The sequence below is a fragment of the Triticum aestivum genome, chromosome 4D, assembly GCF_018294505.1.
Source record: "Triticum aestivum cultivar Chinese Spring chromosome 4D, IWGSC CS RefSeq v2.1, whole genome shotgun sequence".
Lineage (NCBI taxonomy): Eukaryota > Viridiplantae > Streptophyta > Magnoliopsida > Poales > Poaceae > Triticum > Triticum aestivum.
In genome coordinates this window covers 461,745,945-461,766,194 of record NC_057805.1, presented here as the reverse complement: position 1 = coordinate 461,766,194, position 20,250 = coordinate 461,745,945, and the positions used below count along the sequence as shown (strand labels likewise).

Genomic DNA, 20,250 nt, shown 5'->3' with positions numbered 1-20,250 from the left:
AGGTGGGACTGGTCAACGTTGACTTGACCAAAGTCAAAGCTGACACGTGGGGTCCACACAGATTAGCACTAATCTAAACAGGAAGTTAGACTAAACTAATTGGGCTCGGGGACCCACATGTCATCGACACAGGCACTAACTAAACGAGTTTAGCGCCTAAGCTAATGGCGTCACGTCAGCTGCCGGCGTTTAACCGCCGGCGACCTCAGATCGCGGCGGCGTCCGCGTCGGGATTGCGCTACAGGCCACAGTTTGGGGCGTGGTTGGGTTTTATGGAGAGCTGGGGCTGAGCCACGTCTGTGGGTGGTGCAGCTGGACTAGATGGTCGTCGGAATCGACGCCGGCGACGAGGTTTGCGGTGGCCGTGGTTCGGCCGTGCTCGAGTTCCTCGCTAGGGTGTTCGGGAGGAGGAGCTGGTGGTGGCTACGGGTGCGCGAAGACACGCTGAGCACGGTGGTGTGCTCAGCTTCGAGCGACAGTGGCTCTAGCCACGACGGCGACGGGGCACGGCGGCGATGGGCTGCGGCCGCGGTGGGCAGGGGGGGCTAGAGGAGGGATTCGACGGTGGGGAGAGAAGGGTTGGGAGCAGGAGCTCACAGCGATGCCGAAGAGGGGGTCAGCGAGCTCGGGGAGGTCCTGGCGGCGCCGAATCGACCGGAGACGGGCTCGAGTACCCGAGGTTGAAGACGAAGGCGAAGACGGCGTTCGGCGGCGTTTGGAGTCGCGTGAGTCAACAGAGAGGCGTAGGCGACGGTGGCGGAGCCCCTGGGCATGTCGAAGAGGTGAGGGGGAGGCTCAGGGCACGACAGCGGCGAGCGGCGGCGACGACGGCTCTCTGTCTCGCTTGGGAACGAGAGGTAGAGAAGGGGAGGAAGTCCAGGAAGAGAGGGGAAAGTGAGAGGGGATCGAGGGGGTCGCGTGGCGATGTCCAGGGCGAGGGGGAGCAGCTGCGTGGCTAGCAGGAGGTGGCCGTGGCTCGGCTATGCGCGCGCCACGCGCAACGCCAGTAGGCGTGAGGAAGACGACGCGCGAGGGGCTGGGCTGGGCCTAGCAGGCCGGCTATCTACTGGGCTGCTAGTGGGCTGCCAGGTAAGGCCGGGTGAGTCTCTCTCTCTTTTTATTTGTTTCTGTTTTCTATTATTCTATACTTTTAGGGCTTTAATAAAAATACCAGAACAATCTCAAAATTCATGAAACTGCTCAAGGCTACTGTTTGGAATAATTCCAACAGTAAACATTGTAGTTCATGAATATTTGGACATTTAAATTATTATATAGCATTTAAATGCCCAAATGCAAATAGCATATGATTTAATTCAGTGACCTTAAGATGACCTAGAAAATTGTGAACCAATTTTGAGGTTCTAACCCAAGACAAAAATGATGGACATTTTAGAAGGGCATTTCAGGTTCATTGAAAATGATTTTAGTAAACCCTAGTTGGTTTCAGAGGAGGTGCCGGGGGTTCTGTCATCCCCATTTCAACTTTTTGTGAAAAGTAAACATGATGCACACATGAAGGGCTAGCCTAGTGCATACCAGAACTAGGGATGTGACAACTCACCCCTACTAAACAAGAATCTCGTCCCGAGATTCAGGCGTAGGGTAAGACGACAGAGGGACACCAGCTAACACCATCTTCACGATCCAGATGTCTTTCTCGAGGATGTTGATTCATTGCATCATGTTGATCTCGACGTCTTGCTTTGAGAACTACATCCAACATGACAACGAGTAGAAAGGGAGAATTTTAGAAGAATCGATCTTCCTAAGGTTCGAGCAGCTTAGGACCATCTTAATGGTCACAAGATCAATTCACGGAATGAGACATAGAAACACCTCTGGAGCTAAGAGGCAAAACATGCATCAGGAGGGACGGAAGAAACAATTGGACAAGGGTTTCAAGGTAGCGAGGAAAATTTGCCATGATTCCATAACGGGGCACCTTGGGAGGGGTGACTCGTAGAAATATCCCCTTAAGTGGCAAAAGAATTACTTTTGATTCAGAGATCATTGAAACTCTTTATACCAACCTAAGGCAATTCACAAACGATCGTTTGACGGAGTTCGAGAGAACGACATACTCGGGCTAGAATGGATGATGTGGACTACCCTGTTGAAGACAACGCGATGGATGATTTGCTTATCATCGGAAATGGATGGGACCCATGGTAGGACCACTTCTGAAGATGATCCTGAACAACAATTGCTGAGAAGGGCAGTCCAAGGGAGATTGGCACAAGGCGGTGCAAGCTGGGAACAAAATGCAAATGTTGGGAGTTTTTCAACCATCATATCTGCCCGAGATTCAGATCTGGTTGGTAACAGGATATTTCAGACATCATGTCTGGAAAAGAAATTTTGCAACACAAACCGACGGGATGATGTTGCGAAATTCTCAGGAAATGAACTACGATAGCAAGCTCCAAAACATGAGCTGATTCTGCTACATACATGTGAACATGATGTCCAAGACAAGCATGATCACGTAGAAGTCTTACAACAAAACACTACCGAGTTCAGGTGGGGAACCATCATCGAGGATATCGAAGTCCTTGTATAAGTCTTGCTCTTAAGAAGGAGCTTCTTTTCCTTGAACAAATCAATCCGTGGCTTGGTGTGCTAGGGGATACATATGGAGTGGAGGTAATTAATCTACCAAACCATAGAATACATTCGCACATGCATAACTGACTTGGGATGGTACCAGAAACAAAAACAATCTTTCTCGAACTCACGGCGGCCACTTGCACCAAATGCACATGAATTCGAGGAAGTCACTTCTTCCATCCAAGCATAAGCTTCATGAACGGAACACGAAGGCATTGCTTACAAAGTTTCCCAACACTAGGTTGATGTTCAACATGAATCATGGGGGAGACAAAATGCTGCTGATGGGCTCAACAGCAACTCATCGGAATTTCCATATCACTGGACTTCCACCATCATGTGAACACGGTGATAGTATTGGTCAGACCAAAAGATGTAATGGTGTATGCTCGAGGGACAACCACGAGTAAGACAACATTACGGACATCGTTGGTTCTGATTTGACTTGACGATAGCCCATACTCAAGTCAAAGTTTTGACAAGGCAATAGATCCAACAACTGATCACGAGGACCAATCGATGGAGATATCATCTTTCTTCAACACACACACACACACACACACAAAAAGATATCCCTTAACATGAACTAAGTCAGACAAGCTTTTATCTTCCAACTCTCCAAGTTGTTGTTTGGCTTAACCAACTAGCTCAGGGGTATCCAACACAGATTCTTGGAGAATGGGTGGTTTGGAGGAAAACCAGCATGATCACGAACTCAACATAGCGGTCAAGTGACAACCTGGTAATACTTCTGAGAAGATATTCGGAACATCACGAACCACCGATATGTTACTAAGCTCGAGAACAATCTTGCTTTTCAGAGCAAGACGATATGAACAAATAAGCAAGGGATTGAATAATCCTAACTCATTGGTCGAAGAGTGCACTGGAAATAAGGACTAGGTAGCACAATCTATCTTAGAATGATGAGTCAATAACCAACACGCTAAGAATGAGAATATTGTCCATTTACTACCAAGCAACTAGTTGCTAGGAGTATTGATTTCACACATCACGGTTCACTTGTCGGTATTCCGGTTGCAACAACACGGAACCGAGGAGAGAATGATGATGGCGAGAAGTATCACTGCATCAAGAATTCATAAGAGTTGGTGCAATTATCATGACATTCCTACATCAAGAGGGCAATACTTCAGGGTAGAACAGAATCAAAAGCTGGATTGGCATTTGATCTGCGGAATACAACTGCTTTGACCCAATTCTAGATATGGATGAGGTACTGGAGTTTGTTTCTCGTAGTCATTCTGGAATAGAATGGCTTGACGAACCACAAGAGTAATAGGCATCGATAACGCGAGTGCACGATTACTCCTGACTACAAATTGATAGGCGAAGATCAGGATACAACTAAAGAGGGACAACTCAAAGGAACATAAGTTTTTCTGAGTTGTGGATGCATAGATTAGTATGTCGAGCGAAGCTCAACATTTCTTCCGGATAACCCATGCGGAAAGGGCAGAACTGGCAGATTCACAATATAGAATGGAGAACTCATCAAGAGCACTCTGGTCGTGACCTTTTGGTTTAAAAGAACTCCTGCCAAGAATGATTCATGGTAATTGGAAGAAGGATGTACCACGAACCTCGAGGACTATCGCAAAGGTTACTAATATCCTAAAGGAACTAGCAACACTATCAACATGAGGTAAGTAGGGTGAATCTCGGGTTCAAGAACCCAGGAATAGAATACCTACTACTAAATGGCATCATGGGATGCTTTCAAGAATGGTGGCCAGAATCATCACACCGGGAACACAAAACATGGCCAGATTACTAGGTGACTCCCTAAAACACCTAGGGTCATAATAATAGCTCCAACATATATGTCGAGGCAACAGAGTACCTCAACTCACCGATTAGTGCGATTAATCTGGCCCAAATGGACATCAGGAACATGGAAAGGATTTGCAAATGCATCAGATTGTTTAGAAACATGGGATGACTCGGACAGCATAACGACTGTAAATGCTCAGAAAAAGATTCGAAACATTCACGAGGATTTGCATAGTCACTTAACAACATCATATCAAGGTTCTGGTTCAACTGACAACATACTAAAAGTAGTAGAAACTGAACTGAGGCCTGGAACCAACAATCCTAAGATTCTACGGATTAGCAACACGTGATCCTGATAGAAAGATGAGAAGCCTAGTTCTTAAACACCGTAGAAAAGAAGAGGATGACTCAGATCAGAAGGGCATAAGGTAAAGGAGTAAAAAGAGCCTTACGTTCCCTTCCACAATCAATTCCCTTATATAACTAAAGCATTTCTAGACTCAACTTCGACCAGTTTGGCTTGGTAATCCTACAGGCAGTCAGGCTTTGATACCAAAGCTGTCAGGACCCCGATTCTAAGTCACACCGATCTAGCCTGTAACACCTCATATCACTTTGCGGCCTCACACACGGTATTCCCACGGGTGTCGCCTTACCATGGCCCGGGACCGTTTGCGCCTTTTGGCTCACGTATATGATAGTGTCGCTAGCATCCATATGACAGAGAACCCGTGCCGACATGACTAGTCGTGAACCCAAAGTGGCACTAACTTACGGAGACAGGCATACATGAATCAACATCGAGCATGTTGGTCAGCAGCGTGCGAATCCGGGCTGTAGCACTGGGCTAACAGGACTCCGGGAACCCGGGCTGTAGCAGGCTAGGCAGGACTCCGGATGTCACCGCGTGACATTTCCCCGAAGGGACAGACACAGGAACGAAGTGAATCACATGCCGGCCAGTCAAGTGTTCCGGAGCAGTAGCGCTGGGCTAGCAGGACTCCTATGAACCGGGCTGTAGCGGACTACTATGGCTAATGGAAGCACAAGACTACATTTCCCTATAAGAGAGGCTACCAAGGATAAACAACTAGGTTGTCGGATCCCACACATACCAAGCATTTCAATCATACACACAATATGCTCGATATATGTAAATACAATATGGCATCACAACATAACTCTACGACTCAAGTATTTATTCATTAGGCTTCGAGGAGCCAAGTATTACAAACATGGGTCTCATGACCCCAACATACAGAGCATACAAGCAACAAGCACATGCGGAAGCTTAACTTGTCTAAGTACAGACAACTATAAATGAAGAAGGCTGAGAAGCCTGACTATCTATAAGACCCTGCCGAGGGCACAAGATCGTAGCTGAGGTAACAAGCTAAACGTCGAAGTCCACGCGGAACTACTAGCGAGACTGACGTCTCTCTGCAAAAACATAAAATAGGCAAACGTGAGTACAAATGTATCCATCAAGACTTACATCAGAACTAACTACATATGCATCGGTATCAACAAAGGGGGTAGTGGAGTTTAACTTTAGCAAGCCAGCTTTGACTCAGTGGCTAACCTAAAGTATGATTGCAAGTAACTCTTTTGAGGTGGCGCACACGAGTCCACATATTCACCATATCAATACACCACTATGGATCCGCTCCCGTCTCCCTACGAGAAGGCCATCCATAGCACTCACGCTTATCTTGCGAGTTTTAGAGTATCCACTTTCACTTGTCTATGAACTGTAAAGGCAAACCAGAAGTCCTTTACCGCGGACACGGCTATTCAAATAGATGATGTTAACCCTGCAGGGGTGTACTTCCTCACACACGCTCTCACCACTTATCGCCATTTGCACGACATGTACTCGGCAACCTTCAAGCGGAAGCCCAGCGAGGGTGTCGGCCACGGCCTACCTAAACACTCAAGTCTCTAGTCCAGGTTTATCGCCTATTCAGGTTCCATCCGCAGGGAGTCCGGCCGAGGTTTCCACATACGGCCCCGAACGATGTGTACAGGGTTCCGAGACACCAAACGGGCGCCCGGCATGCCCGGCCACGTGCCTACCGCATCACAGCCCACCCGTCGGGTCAGCGCTCCGCATGGCCTCCAGCATATTAAAAACACCAGAAACTACTTGCAATTCCTGGACAGAGGACAATGGTAGTTAAGAAGCTGAGAGAGTCAATTAAGGATCCCAATGTGTGGTAGTAGCTGATCATGGATCACAAATACAGAACTCAGTTCCTAAGGACGGCTTCAATGAAACAACCCACCATGTACTCCTACATGGCCTCTCATCGATATCTTTACCAAATCGTCCAGATGAAACAACCCACCATGCATAGTCCAGATGAAGAGGCCGGGGATCATCCTCCCTTTCTAAAAAAAAGGACTTCATCAAATTTTTTTGTTGTAGGTAGTAACTCTCTGTCCGAGCATTAATGTTTTCGGGTCATCTATGCTGTTTACGTTTATGATGATGTCTGCGGATTTCTGTTATGACAGCTAGGGCGTTTGTGTTCCACTCAACGCCCCAACCAACAGAACTGTAGTGCTTAATTTCCCTCAAAGTAACAAACACATGCATAACAGCGAGAGCTCTTTGTATCGTATCTACATACATGGAGAAGACCATCAAGTTCAGATGGTCAGATGAAATTACAATAAAAGAATAGACACTGCGCGTATAGAAAGGATATAGAGTTGGTTATATAATTACGGTTATATGCTAACTACATTCTATGCTGGAGTCTTTACTGTCGGCATAAGAGGGTTAACCAGACTAACATAATTTCTCACCATATGTCATTGGTTTAAATAATGGGCTACAGCAACCTAGGTTTGGCGCTGAATTAACGCTATAGCGTGCTAAATTAACGCTAAATTGTACATGACGCGTGTAGTGCGAGGTCCGTCCAAATGCTATAGCGACGGTGTAGCATTGAAATAGCGCACTATTTAAAACTATGCCATATGTTTTGGCGGTAGTGGGCCAAACGGGGTTACCAATAAGGGATGGGTTACTGTTTCCATATTCTTCTATTATATGAGTTCAAATTGGTCCTTAATTTCAATTTGAGAATTTAAAACTACAAAGCCAACTAAACAACAAGAATACTCATATTATATGATACATAATTAAGGGTTATATACGTACCAACATTTTCTTTTATTTTTCAGTTTTATAAAGAAAGCTATATTTCAAAATAAATTTAACTCAAATAACAAAACAATTCCAATTTGAATGGTACCTCAGATTTTTATTTTGAAGGATCCCCTTAGAAATAATCACAGTAAATGCAAGATGGGACATCTTGGATACGGTCCTTCAAGGGTTTGAGCAAGATTGCCAAATGGGGACTTATGGATAGATCTCCTAATTAAAACAACAAGACATATGACCCAATCGATAGCGTCAAAACGGGCACACCACGTGTTTTCAATGCAGTTGGTTGCTAGTAGAGATGTACTACCTAAAAATAATAAATGCATGGTGTTCATATATATTGGTGCTCTGGCTCAAGCAGTTAACAAACACACAACACCGCCTTCAGAGATATACAACACAATGGCAGCTCAAGCCCCGACAATGGCAGTCCCTACGGACACCCAGCTGATTCAGGCGCAGGCTGGCCTATGGCGCCATAGCCTGTGCCACCTCACAGCCATAGCACTCAGGTGCGCCGTCCAGCTCGGTATCCCTACTGCGATTCACCGACTCGGCGTCACAAGTTGCCTGATCTTGTCACTGCACTGTCCCTCCCACCATCTAAGACGCCATACCTTGGCCATGTCTTGCGGTTGTTGGCCACATCAGGCGCCTTAGCGTCCCCTGAGGAGGGGACCTACACCCTCATCCCGCTATCATACCTCCTGGTGGATGGTGTATTCATTGATGGTGAGGCCAGCCAGAAGGCCATTGTGCTTGCCACGACCTCAAGACATTACATAGATGCGGCCTTGGGGCTAGCTGACTGGTTCAAGAAGGACATTGCACCACCGCCATCACCATTTGAAGATGTGCATGGTGCCACACTCTTCGAGGAGAGTATGGCGCTCCTAGACCCAGAGTCAGACAAGGTGTTCCATGAAGCTTTGGCTGCCCATGACCATTTGGGGATCAACACCATATTGCGGGAATGCCATGACTTATTCAAGGGGGTGCAGTCACTCACAGACTGTTGTGGTGGTGATGGAACGACAGCTAGGGCTATTGTCAAGGCCTTCCCGCATATCAAGTGCAATGTGTTGGACCTTCGGAAGGTGATCGAGAAAGTCCCAAGTGATGGTATAGTTAACTATGTCGCTGGTGACCTATTCCATACCATTCCACCTGCTCAAGCTGTGATGCTTAAGGTATGAAGTGTTGTCTTTGTAAACTTTTCCAAAACAATTTTTCACTCTTGGGGAACTAACTGTAGGACTAGTCTCATTTTCTCATTATTTTGAGAGTAACTTTGTTCAGCTATGTAATAACTACTTATTAAGATGTATGCACAAATACATTTAATGTCCAAAATTATTAATAATTGCTTGACCATTATTTTTTCATGCTAGCTTGTTCTGCACTTCTGGAGCGATGAAGATTGCATCAATATCCTGGCTCAATGCAAGAAGGCCATTCCGTCCCGCGAAATGGGGGGAAAGGTTATTGTCATAGATATAGTAGTCGGCTCATCATCCAAAGAAATGTTAGAAACCCAACTGTTGGTGGATATGCTCATGTTGGTATGTACAAGAGGACGGCAACGCGATGAAAATGACTGGAGCACAATCTTTACAAAAGCAGGATTTAGCGACTATAAAATCATCAAGAAACTGGGACCTCGAGGTGTCATCGAGGTATATCCATAAGATTGTGTGCCAAGTGCCTCGATGGTGTGGGCTATGCTTAATGTTGTGAGTTTGATATTGATGGTGTGCTATAAGTAAATAAGGGCAATGCCTAAGTTTGTAACGAAAAATCTAAGGGAACATAACTAGCTAAAGCGATATGCCGGCTTGGCCACATCAGGGCATATATATGTAACTTTAGTTTCAATAAAGTGTTGAAGTCACTTGGTGTGAGTTTTATGGGTGTATGTATGTGCCATGGTTGTATATGCTCCGACAAGCTAAAACTGTTATGTTCGGTTATCTTCCGGCATGTGTATAACTTCATTTAACCAGAATAGTTGTTCGATGAAAAAAAGACGATGAATAATGTGGTGGGCTAGTGTCATCCATGGCACCACATGTTTATGGATTGCGAGTGCAAGCTCCATCAACATCGGAGACCATAGGGTTCCCTCCATACCACCGCCTTGGTCCCCCTCTTATCTCATGTCTGGCAGCCTCGTTAAAGCTAGGGGAGTGGGTACCCGCTTTTTCGTAGATTTTAGTCCTTGCATGTCCTCGTGTTTCTCTTAAACTTTGTTCCTGTGGTGGCATCAACTAGATGGTGGCGACGATGGCATGTTGGACTAAAGTCTCTTCGGTTTCTTCCTACATCAATGATGTTTGATCCGCACCCGCCAAAGGGGGTTAGGATCCTCTGCTGTAGCGCAGCGTGCAGTACGGTCGCTGTCATGTGGACCCGGTCCCATGTGTCATCCGCACTACAGCACGGTACAGTACTGCAGAGTATCTCAACCCTGCCAAAGGGCAAGTGAGGGTAGATGCTGCCAGATTTATTGGCTCTATTTGGATCTTGGTAGTTGGTGTGCCCATCAGGAGAAGTAGTTGGCTGGATTTTAGTGTTGCGACTTCGAATTCTTCTTTTGTTTTGTTCAGCGGCAAGATTCGGTTTCTCCAACCCTTTGGATTGATGGTGAAGAATTGCAAGCATGTGCTGCTTGGGGTGCTTGTCCAGCTGATGTTCGTTCAACGGTTACCAGATCTCGTTATTCGCAGTGAGTGACTATAGCGTCTTCAAAGTCTTGTATGGTGGGAGTGTAGCAGATGTCCCTTTCCTTGCTATTTGTTTAGTAAGTTTCATGCTCTGGTAGGCGGATAACAATCAAAGGAAGACGACAAATGTGATTTTCGAGGTAACTTTACTTTCTACAAGTCGTTTTGTGATGAGTTGTCATTCCTTTGTATGAACTCTTGTTTTCCTTGATAAATATCGGGTATAGGATACATATCAGCACTTTGGATATCTTCTCGAAAACAAAAAACCAAAGGCCATAAAGGTGCATATTTTTGCAACACATGTGTCTAAAACACACATACTTGAAACTGTGAGGTTGCTCACGCAATTATCTCTTTTTTTCATTTTGTCCCCTAGATGTCATCGGTTGAAATTCAGTATGCTCACTCGACGCATACGCCGGCCAGACATGCATGCAGCATACTTCCTCCGTTCCTAAATGTAAGTCTTTTAAAGATTCCACTATAGAAACTACATTCGGATGTATATAGACGCCTTTTAGAGTATTGATTCATTCATTTTGCTCCGTATGTAGTCTATAGTGAAATCTTTTAAAAGAGAGTTAAATACCCCATAGCTGCCTTAACTTGTCCGCTGCGATCAGTTTAGTGCCCAAACTTGCAAAATACATAAAAGTAGTGCTATAACTTGTCGCATAGTGCATATACGGTACCTCCGTCCATATACAGTGGTAATATTTTCTTACATATTTTTTTTAAACAGGGAAAATAATATCAAAAAATTAAACATGAAATTGAAAAACAATTGTGCGGGCCCATAAAAGTGCCACATATAGTAAAATAAAAAATAGAAATGCTTGAAGAGGTAAAGAGCAACACGATATATATACATCTAGCTCATAATTGTTCACTTCGGAGAGGCTGAGAGCGTTGTCAGCTTGGGCGGGCTGTCTTGTCTGGTTGGAGTGTTTGTATCTCGACCAATGTTGTTTTTATTTGATTATTTGTGACAACATACATTAAGGTTATGTTAATGCACTAAATTATTTCCGAATGGCGCTAAAATTATTTTTGTTTTTTTTCAAAAAATTTGAATGTGCAACGGGGGTCCGGTGCATAGGCAGCAACAAATACCCCGGTGCGCCAGATACGCCCCCCTTGTTTGGTTTATCGGCTAACTCGCTACAGTGTTCTACCCTAAAAGAAAACCGAAAACCTAAAAAAAAAGAGCTCCTGGTACCGTTAAAAGAACAAAAAAATTGAACTCCTGAGTTTGAATTCCCACGAATCAACGTTTTCTTTATTATTCCGCCCAGTAGCCTTATTATAAATAGGAGTGCATCTCCATGTTGCACATACATCTATTCTTGGTGTTGTGCACTGGGCTCGAATCCTGCCAACACGCCCTTTTCTTTCTTTTTACTATTTCATCCAACGTGATGGCATGTGGGACCCAGACCTGACAGGTGGGATCAATGCAGTTCAGCATATTTAAATAAAATGTGAGGGGCTTTTGCAAAATTTAATTAAAGTACATGGAGTTTTCTGTAAAACAACCAGCACGCTCCTCACAGAGACACTGGCACGTGGGCCAACGCGACGTTGCCACGCCATGTGGGCAGTGCATATGCCGGATACGGACGGAGGCACCGTATTTGCACGCTCGAACAAGTTACGGCACCAGTTTAATGTATTTTACAAGTTTAGGCATCAAAGTAACCGCACCAAACAAGTTAAGACACCGGTGGTGTATTTAACTCTTTAAAAGACTTATATTTAGGAACGGAGGGAGTAGTATAATTAAACTCGTCGAAGCTGCACGTACACATCGATCTCCACGACTCCTCCGCTGGCGACGTCGTAGTCGTAGCTCCTGCTCAGCGCGTAGCCCGTCGCGAAGCGGAAGCGGCCGGTGCCGCCGACGATTATGGACTCCCGCACCGCGGCGCCCGTGTCCACCCTGCCCTTCACCGCCAGCGAGCTCCCCCCGTACCCGCCGGCCTCGAGCACGAGGTGCAGGCTTAGGTCGTTCACGGCGCCGTGCTCCGCGACGCGCACGGTGAACCCCTGCGCCGTGCCGACTCGTGCGCTGCCGCGCTCGGGCCCCTCCGTGAGCGCGTTGTTCATCACGGCGATGTCGCCGAACCTCCGCGGGGAGGAGGAGGTTGTCTCCTGGTCGGTGGCGCCGTCGTCAGACGGTAGTGGGAGCGGCTCCCTTCCAGTGACGATGAGCGCGGCCGTGGGGCGCGGGCCGCCGTAGGCGTCGTGCATGTAGAAGTGGAGGTGTGCGTCGGCGAAGCTTCCGTCCGCGTGGCCTGGCTCACGGCGGATGTAGGCAGCTGCGGCTAGCAGGACCGATGAGATCAGAAGGATCAAGGCGGTCGAGTTAGCCATCACGTCCGAGTACGTAGTACTTGTATATGTTAACTAGTACAAGTGGCGAACGATCTACTGAGATGAGTTGCGGGAAAAACAGCGAGGAGTTATATAGGACGCAGACGGTGCTACCGTGCCAACTGGTAGTGGTAGCAATTCTCATTAGTTGATGACGATATATTTCCATTTTCTAGGAAAGGAATGGTAATTATGTACGTGCAGGAAAAGGCAGTGTCGTGGTGATGGCCATCGTTAATTATAATAAAGCCATCGAACAACACTATGGAGATGGACCATGGCGTCACTTTGGTAGCATATATGTAAGGAAAAGAATCTATGCCATAATATGCAGTGTCCACCCGCAAAATAAATAAATAATAATATGCAGTGTCGCTACTGTTTTGCTAAATGATAAGATGCTATTGTTCCTTATTTAAAAAAAAAGAAAATAAGCAGTAATCCACTTCTGAGCCCAGGCTCAGCTGCACCCGCTCTGACGAAAAAAATTCAAAATAAATACTAGAAAAATTTAAAAAATTCCATATTTTTTGTGTGGTAGACAATTTAATGCGTGAGGTTCGCCCAATTTTCAAATCATTTGGACATTTGAGTAGCTCTCGGCAAAAAGGACAAATTTGGGATCTGTAAAAATGTTTACTGTTCACGCACTGTTCTGACCCGATTTGTCTTTTTTGCTATGAGCTGCTCATATGTCCAAATAATCTAAAAATTTGAGCAAACCTCACGCATTAAATTATCTACCACACAAAAAAATTGATTTTTTTTGAATTTTTCAGTATTTGTTTTTCTTTCCTGACCGGATGCAGATGAGTCTGCCCACCAAAACGCCGCACTCATAAGATAAGATGCTATTGTTATAAACCAGCGATGGTACTTATACCTTTTCCCACATTAATGGTGTGCCTAGCTTTAGCTGTAAGTGTTGAGGATTAATTTCTTTCTTAATTCATGTGGCTAAAGCTCGCACATCATCTACTCATATTGTACACAATCTGTTATTTCAGGTCTAAATTAGTCCAGTAACTTTCTCTCGTTCTTTGTTCACTCCCACTTCATCTTCACACATACCTAAATTATTTCCTTTCTTCCTTCAAAACTTGATAAGTAACATATTGTCGGAACAATTTTCGCCCCGTTTTATAAATAAAGCCCAAACGTCCGAGCCGATACAAGGTGATGAGAAAATTCTCTTAGAAAGCAGGTTAAAATAAAATCGACATCTGAGAGAGGAGCGAAGAAGCCACAAACTCAAAGCCAAGCAAGAAAACATGAGAAGTCACACCCAACAATAAGTATGCGAGACCATCAGCTAGGAACGAAAAATGCTCCTCCTTGGGAAACCACTAAACTGTTACGCCACACGCACACACCAAGCAAACCGCCCGAGAGTGATGCCGCGCCCTCCCGGTTCGAGTCGTGGAGCGCCAACCTACATGCGGATAGCGATGACTGAGAACGGTAACAACTGATATGTTTTAAAGGTAGGAGACCAACAAGACAGCCGCATGCCAGAATCGAAGAAACCTCATTTCATGATCCATGCCCGGAAGATGCCGGCACGTTGCAACCTAAAGTTACCTGAGCTCCACGTTACCCCAAGAGGATTGCGATGCAACGTTCCGCTACCGCGGAGGCTGCAAAGAAGGATTGGGTTTTCAACCGGAGCCCTGCCACGAGGAGGGGAACCATGACGACACCTTCAAGAGGGACACGACACCCACAAGCATTGTCGGCGGTGCCGTACGGAGCTTTCACTTGGAGTCACACCAAGGTACCAAGCTCACGAACCCAACCCAAGGGAAGGACCACTGAACAAGGACTCCATAACAAGACCATGGAGCCACCACCGCCAAAGCGCCGACAACACTTGGATCACCCTCCACCCCACTCCTCGCCATCCACACAACCAAGGAGAGATGACACCACCATTGCAGCGCTACTCACCGCAGAGCTAACCGTTCAGCCTCAGCTACCGGGGCTGTCGCCGGGCATCCAAGGCCGACTTTGCAACACAACATTGGCCAGGATCAAACATCACCAGTGTCGGCCCATGATTAGAGAAATACCTGGTCCAAGACCTAGATCACCTCTGGATCCAGCCTCCACACCAAATCTCGCCAAGGATGGGGATCATTGGCGGTAGGCAACACCACGTCACGGGCTACCTTCCCTAGTCACATGTCGTGCAGCCGAGGTAGTAGACCTCCACTGAGCCAATCCGGCCCTCCGGATCCGGCCAAGAACAGACCCCTCTAAGGCACGCCACCTCCCAACCTGATATCCCCCACTAGCACATGAGACGCCATGCTCTAGAGCCTTGCACGCCGACAACTGAACACCTCCGCCGAGCAGGACCAACGTCCATGACATATCACAATCTTTTAATATTATCTCCGTCATTTACTAACACTACAATAGCAAGTTGAAGATTTATAAGCCAAATAAATCATGTTGTCTCATGTTGTTTTGCATACCATGGTTCGGAACTTTTTTCTTTTCTTTTAAAAAATACAGTAATAGCTAACCATGGTATGCATAAGTTAGAACTTGTCTATGTGATAAACCACAGTTTGCATCTGTACAAAATATAGTTAGGTTCCCAACTACATGCACGAGAAACACCACTCGATCCTAATTGGTGTTATTCTGTCACCACATGTTTTTGTTTCGTCAACGAAGGCATTGAGGTGCAGACATAACATTAACGGTTCCTGATGTTTGCCGTGGACCTCATTTCTAACATGATATGTAGCCATTGTTTGCAATTTTGGATTTGGCTAATAAATGATATGTTGAAATTGAATCTACATTGCATTGTTAATTTATTCCTTTAAACAGATAGCTCGCTTCGGTGAAACTACACAAAAAGATTTGGTTACAGATCTGATGTCTCTTAAGCTTTTGCCATACGCTAAGTGTCGACGTAACCCAAATTGTTGGATTTGTTCACACAAAATAAAGCTATTTATTTATGTTACAAATATGCTTCCAAAATCGGATATCCATTTTTGAGCTCAGCCTCATCTGCACCCGATCAAGAAAAAATTCATGAAAATACAAAAGAAATAAAAAAACCCAATTTTTTAATGGCAGGTAATTTGATGCATGAAGTGCGTTCCAAATTTCAGATCATTTGAACATATGAGTAGCTCTCAGCAAAAAAAGACAAATTGGGTCAGAATAATACATGTACAGTAAACTTTTTTACAGATCCCAAATTTATCTTTTTCGCCGAGAGCTACTCAGATGTCCAAATGATCTGAAATTTGAAGCGCGCCTCCCGAATCAAATTATCTACCATGCAAAAAGTAGTTTTTTAATTTTTTTAGTATTTGTTTTGAATTTTTCCATCATCGCGGATACAGATGAGTCTGGGCACCGAATCGCTGCTCTCTTCCAAAATAATGTTTTGTGCAATGTAACGAAAATATCAGAGTGGTGACGCTGCGGTTTCAGTACCACAGAAACGATCAGATCTGAAGAAGGATTCGGAGCTGACAAGGCTCCAATTATAAGAACATCGTAGCAAGAGTGATGTGTGATGTCTATCCTTCTTTTACATAAAAGGAATATAATTCTATAAATCTATCTACCTCAGTGACAATCAATAGGGATGCTCTAACTAGACCAGTCCAACAATGCACATGTCCTGAAGTCTTAATTTAGATTCCGTTAGTTGAAAAGAAGAAGCGGCCAAATTTTCATGTGGAACACGAGGAGGTGAAATAGTGATGCTATCGACGGGACACCATGCTGTGTTTCTTTCATCTTTTGGTACCTCACGCGTCCGCATATTTTGTTTTTAGAAATGGAGGAGGACTTTCGGCCTCTGCATCTGGACGATGCATGCAGCCACTTTATTAATTATTCGTACAAGACCTTACAAAATCATATAACAGTAAGACTGAAATCACCGTCTAGACAACAAAAGTGTCGTTACTCCAATCCAATTGATGAAGGGATGCTGATAGTCTGAGCCTAGCCAAACAGACCTCACAGCCAAACCTAACATCTAAGACCTGAGGTCCCAACCAGGACGCCTGCCGGGTATGGGCACCCACCAGTCCGGCATGCTCCTCAACCAGGACGCCTGCCGGGTATGAGCCCACCGCAGCCACCTGTCACCAATCCATCTTCAGAGCTGTACTGCTACATGAACGTTGCCCGGTCTAGCTGCCGCCGACGCCACCACGACGCCAGACAGCGTCGACCTCCTGCGCGAGTCCATCATCGCACATCAGACGCCTAATCTCCAGAGCGCCATGCCATCGAGATCCGACACCATCAATGTATGTGATGAAGCACCGCTCCTCCTCTTGTCACCTCCAGCCACACTTGCTCCAAAACGATGCACCCATGAGGGAAGGCGCTACTAAGAACGCCATCATCGTCTGATCCAGGAGACCCAGATCGAGGGTTTCCCCCGGAGCATCCCGAGCCTGATGACGCCAACTGCAACAACGATGCCTCGACAAGGAAACAACATCAAAGACGCCGCCATCGTCCGCCATGACCGTAGTCGTCGCGATTTTCATCGGCAGTTGCGCCACCAGGCGTACGCCGCCCGCCTCGCTGGTTCCTTCGACCGTAGCAAACTCCAAAACGATGCCCTGAAGTGGGACTACGGCGCAAGAGCACTGCCATCGCTCGATCCCATAGAGATCTAGGGTTTCCCCCGGAGTTGCCCGGGTTGTCAAGGGCCAGATGCCGACGTGTCGCACTCGCCATCGCGCCGACCGTGACCCGGAGACCAAGCTCACGCCTGAGCCCAGATCGGCCGCGCCGCCGCCGATCTGGTCAAGCCGCCGCCGCCTGACGACCGTGGCGCCCCAGATCTTGAAGCCGCCTGCCATAGGGAATGGGATCGCCGGAGTGCCGCCAGCCCCCATCATGACGTCCGGCCGCACGCCACGCTCCGGCCCTGGGGGCGCCGGCCCGCGCCAGCTCCTCACGAGCGGGAGGGCACCTAGTCCCCGCCGCCGCCGGCGACGGCAAGGCTTTGCCCGGCCGCGCCCTCGGGCGGGGCGAGGAAGGAGGAGGACGAGAGGGGCCGTCGGGGGCGACGGGAGGCGTCCGCATAGTTGGCGTGCAAATAAACTACTGGACACAAAAAATCGTCAAAGTTTTACCATGCTTTCATCCCGCGAAAGCATCGGATCAACAACTACAGCCGGCCGGATGGATAGGAAAATACGAGCATATAGCGGATTGGCTTGAGAATATCTTGTCGATGTCAAAGCTGTAGGAGCAATGGAGCTATCATGGACTAGCGAGGAGTGGTTGCTCGATCGACGACATGCAAGTAATGCTCAAGCTTTTCCTAGTGAACACAAGTAATGCTCGAGCTTAATTCTGCACCGTCCATGTTGGTAGGGGAGTCAATCATGACGTCTGCGGCACAGTATAGATAGCAGTACTAGCTGCAGGTAGACGAGCTCAAGGTGGTATTTGTGGTGATTTGTTTCGGTGGTGATGTACCGGTCATCAATCTTTTCTTAATTGGCTAAAAATCTGCTGGTGTAAGTAGCGCTAGCATCTTAGTCCAGATAGCTTTGGTTTGTGGTGACTGGTGAAGAAGATAAATCCTGATATAAGTATCTAGGGAGAACATGAGGCTTCTCAGAGCTTAGCGATTCTTGGCCGTCAGATCTCTTGTTTGATGCGTTTTGGACCGTCCGATCTCGCCTTCGGATGACATCGGCCGTCGGATCGACCCGGTGACACTGCTACAATGAATAGTCCTGCTCGTTCATGCCACCGCCTATAAAATTGGGTGGCCACCGAGGGCATTCTCGTCATTTCGCACACATCCATATAAAAGCAGCACGCCCGTGGTGAAAACCCTAGCCGCCTCTCTCCTTTCCCACTCCTCAGTCCTCACCCCGACTCCCCTCTCTCTTCCTCCCGCGCCTCACGCCGCCACCCCGATTGAACCCTAGCCGCCGCTCCCCTCCCTCCATCCTTCCCGTCCGCCGCCACGCCATCGCCGCCAGCTGCCCGGGCTGGAAGAGAAAAGAAAGAGGGGCCCGCCCGGGGGCTGGAAGAGAAAAGAATCAGAATTACTGAGCTACCCCGGTCAACCCGCTTCAAATATGGAACATGGATTCTGGCAATGCAACGGAGTTGGGTCCTCATATCGATCCGAATGAATCAGTCTTTCTACAAAGGTCAATCTTTGCCTATCCAATGCGCCCTCTACTCTTCACTCTTGTGCTCGATATCCTCTTCAACAAGGATTTGCGGCTCCAATCCCTTTATTTTTCCAAAGGTAAAAGATGGAACAGACCGAATCCAAAATGGAGGCGGGTGTCCCTTTCCTAATGCTTTCATAGCTTTTGCTCGTATTGTCGGAATCCGCATAACGCTGATCTATGGACGAAGGAAGGTATCAGAAAATTCATTATGACCTAGACCTAAACCAGGCTGATATTGAACAGAGGAGGAGTTCTTGTTACTACTTCTCGCTGGCACCAAAAGAAGTTTCGCCTGATTCGGACCTTTTGTGGTGGTCTGCCGAGGACAGCACCTAAAAACAACCCTTGGACCTAAGGGCTGGTCCGGTTACCTTTCGGAATGGGGGATCCCCGTTGGCAATAACCACGGTAGTAGTTGCGGAACTACTGGGCCAAGAGAGGACAACCTGTTGTTCCTGCTCCTCCTTCTTCGCTTCGGGGACGGAGGTCCTACGGTAGGTAAGAGCACGCACAATTATACAAAAAGCAGTCTCCTTTATTCGTATCTGGGGAAAGGGTTGGTTCTCCAAATTCTCTTTAAAGAATGTTAAAGCAGTACTGTAATTTTCTGGTGAAATGGAAAGTGGTTGCTACCATATTGTTTGTAGTGATTACATCATAATCCTCATCTTCAAAGCAAGGCTATCCACCAGGGCTTCCAATGCTAGGCTAACCTCGGCAAAGAACCCAAGGGATTTGCAAATTCTTGAATCGATAGACTTTCGTACAACGGCAAACAAACAGACGCGATAGAGGGTTTTACGCTACTTCACAGTCAGCAGCAAGAGTGGATGGTATAACTCTAGCCAGCAGGCGGGAGGGAATGAAGCTCTTTCCTGATCTTGAGCTAGAATCCCTGACGTTGGTTGATTTAGCTGTGGTGTAGCTTAGGATCTTAAAGCTATGCAGCTGGGTTGATCCCTATCGATGGAATGGAGCTTATCAACTCATGAATAGCATGGATCGCCTTCTACTATACCGGGCTAAGGTGCAACAATGGAAGCATACCATGGATAATCCAGAGATACATCCTACCTATGCCGAGAGCACAAAGATCAAGCTAAGTAAACAGGTCTAGTTAAAGCCCACTGGAGTAAGGAAAATACAATAGGTTGCTTTTTTTCCCACCATACCTGGCAATGATTGGTATCCCTTGATATGTTAACACAAACTAACCAGTTGTCCCTTCCCCTAGAGGGGTTTCCTATATGGATTCGTTCCCCTGAGCATCTTCCATGAATTGACGTATATGAGCATAGCTATCAGGTACGCCGGGAGTTGGATGCTTTTCCCAGCTCAAAGGCGATGACTAGTAGATCCAGGGGTACCT

The 20,250-nt window shown here is 46.7% G+C and overlaps 1 protein-coding gene and 1 pseudogene across 2 annotated transcripts; one reads left to right on the top strand and one right to left on the bottom strand.

The window, feature by feature from the left end:
* The first annotated feature begins 7,965 nt into the window (after positions 1-7,965).
* Positions 7,966-10,314, top strand: LOC123098628 (flavonoid O-methyltransferase-like protein Os11g0303600; annotated as a pseudogene).
* Positions 9,809-12,761, bottom strand: LOC123098627 (dirigent protein 1-like). Of its 2 annotated transcripts, XM_044520662.1 has the most exons (2): positions 12,116-12,761; positions 9,809-11,749 (listed from the first exon to the last, which is right to left on the bottom strand). In XM_044520662.1, exons 1-2 carry the CDS (start codon positions 12,682-12,684, stop codon positions 11,713-11,715), a joined length of 606 nt encoding a protein of 201 aa, XP_044376597.1. In that variant the 5' UTR covers positions 12,685-12,761; the 3' UTR covers positions 9,809-11,712. The 2 variants fall into 2 exon arrangements, with proteins under 2 accessions (XP_044376597.1, XP_044376598.1); XM_044520663.1 differs by lacking the exon at positions 9,809-11,749 and having other exon boundaries at positions 11,963-12,760.
* Positions 12,762-20,250: the final 7,489 nt, after the last annotated feature.

Bases quoted from the DNA above. Each gene is read 5' to 3' on its own strand.
- LOC123098627 (XM_044520662.1), bottom strand. From the start codon at position 12,684: ATGGCTAACTCGACCGCCTTGATCCTTCTGATCTCATCGGTCCTGCTA. The intron at 11,750-12,115 runs GTACGTGCAGCT...CCCACCTGTCAG, and splicing joins GGAGTCGTGGAGATCGATGT to GTCTGGGTCCCACATGCCAT.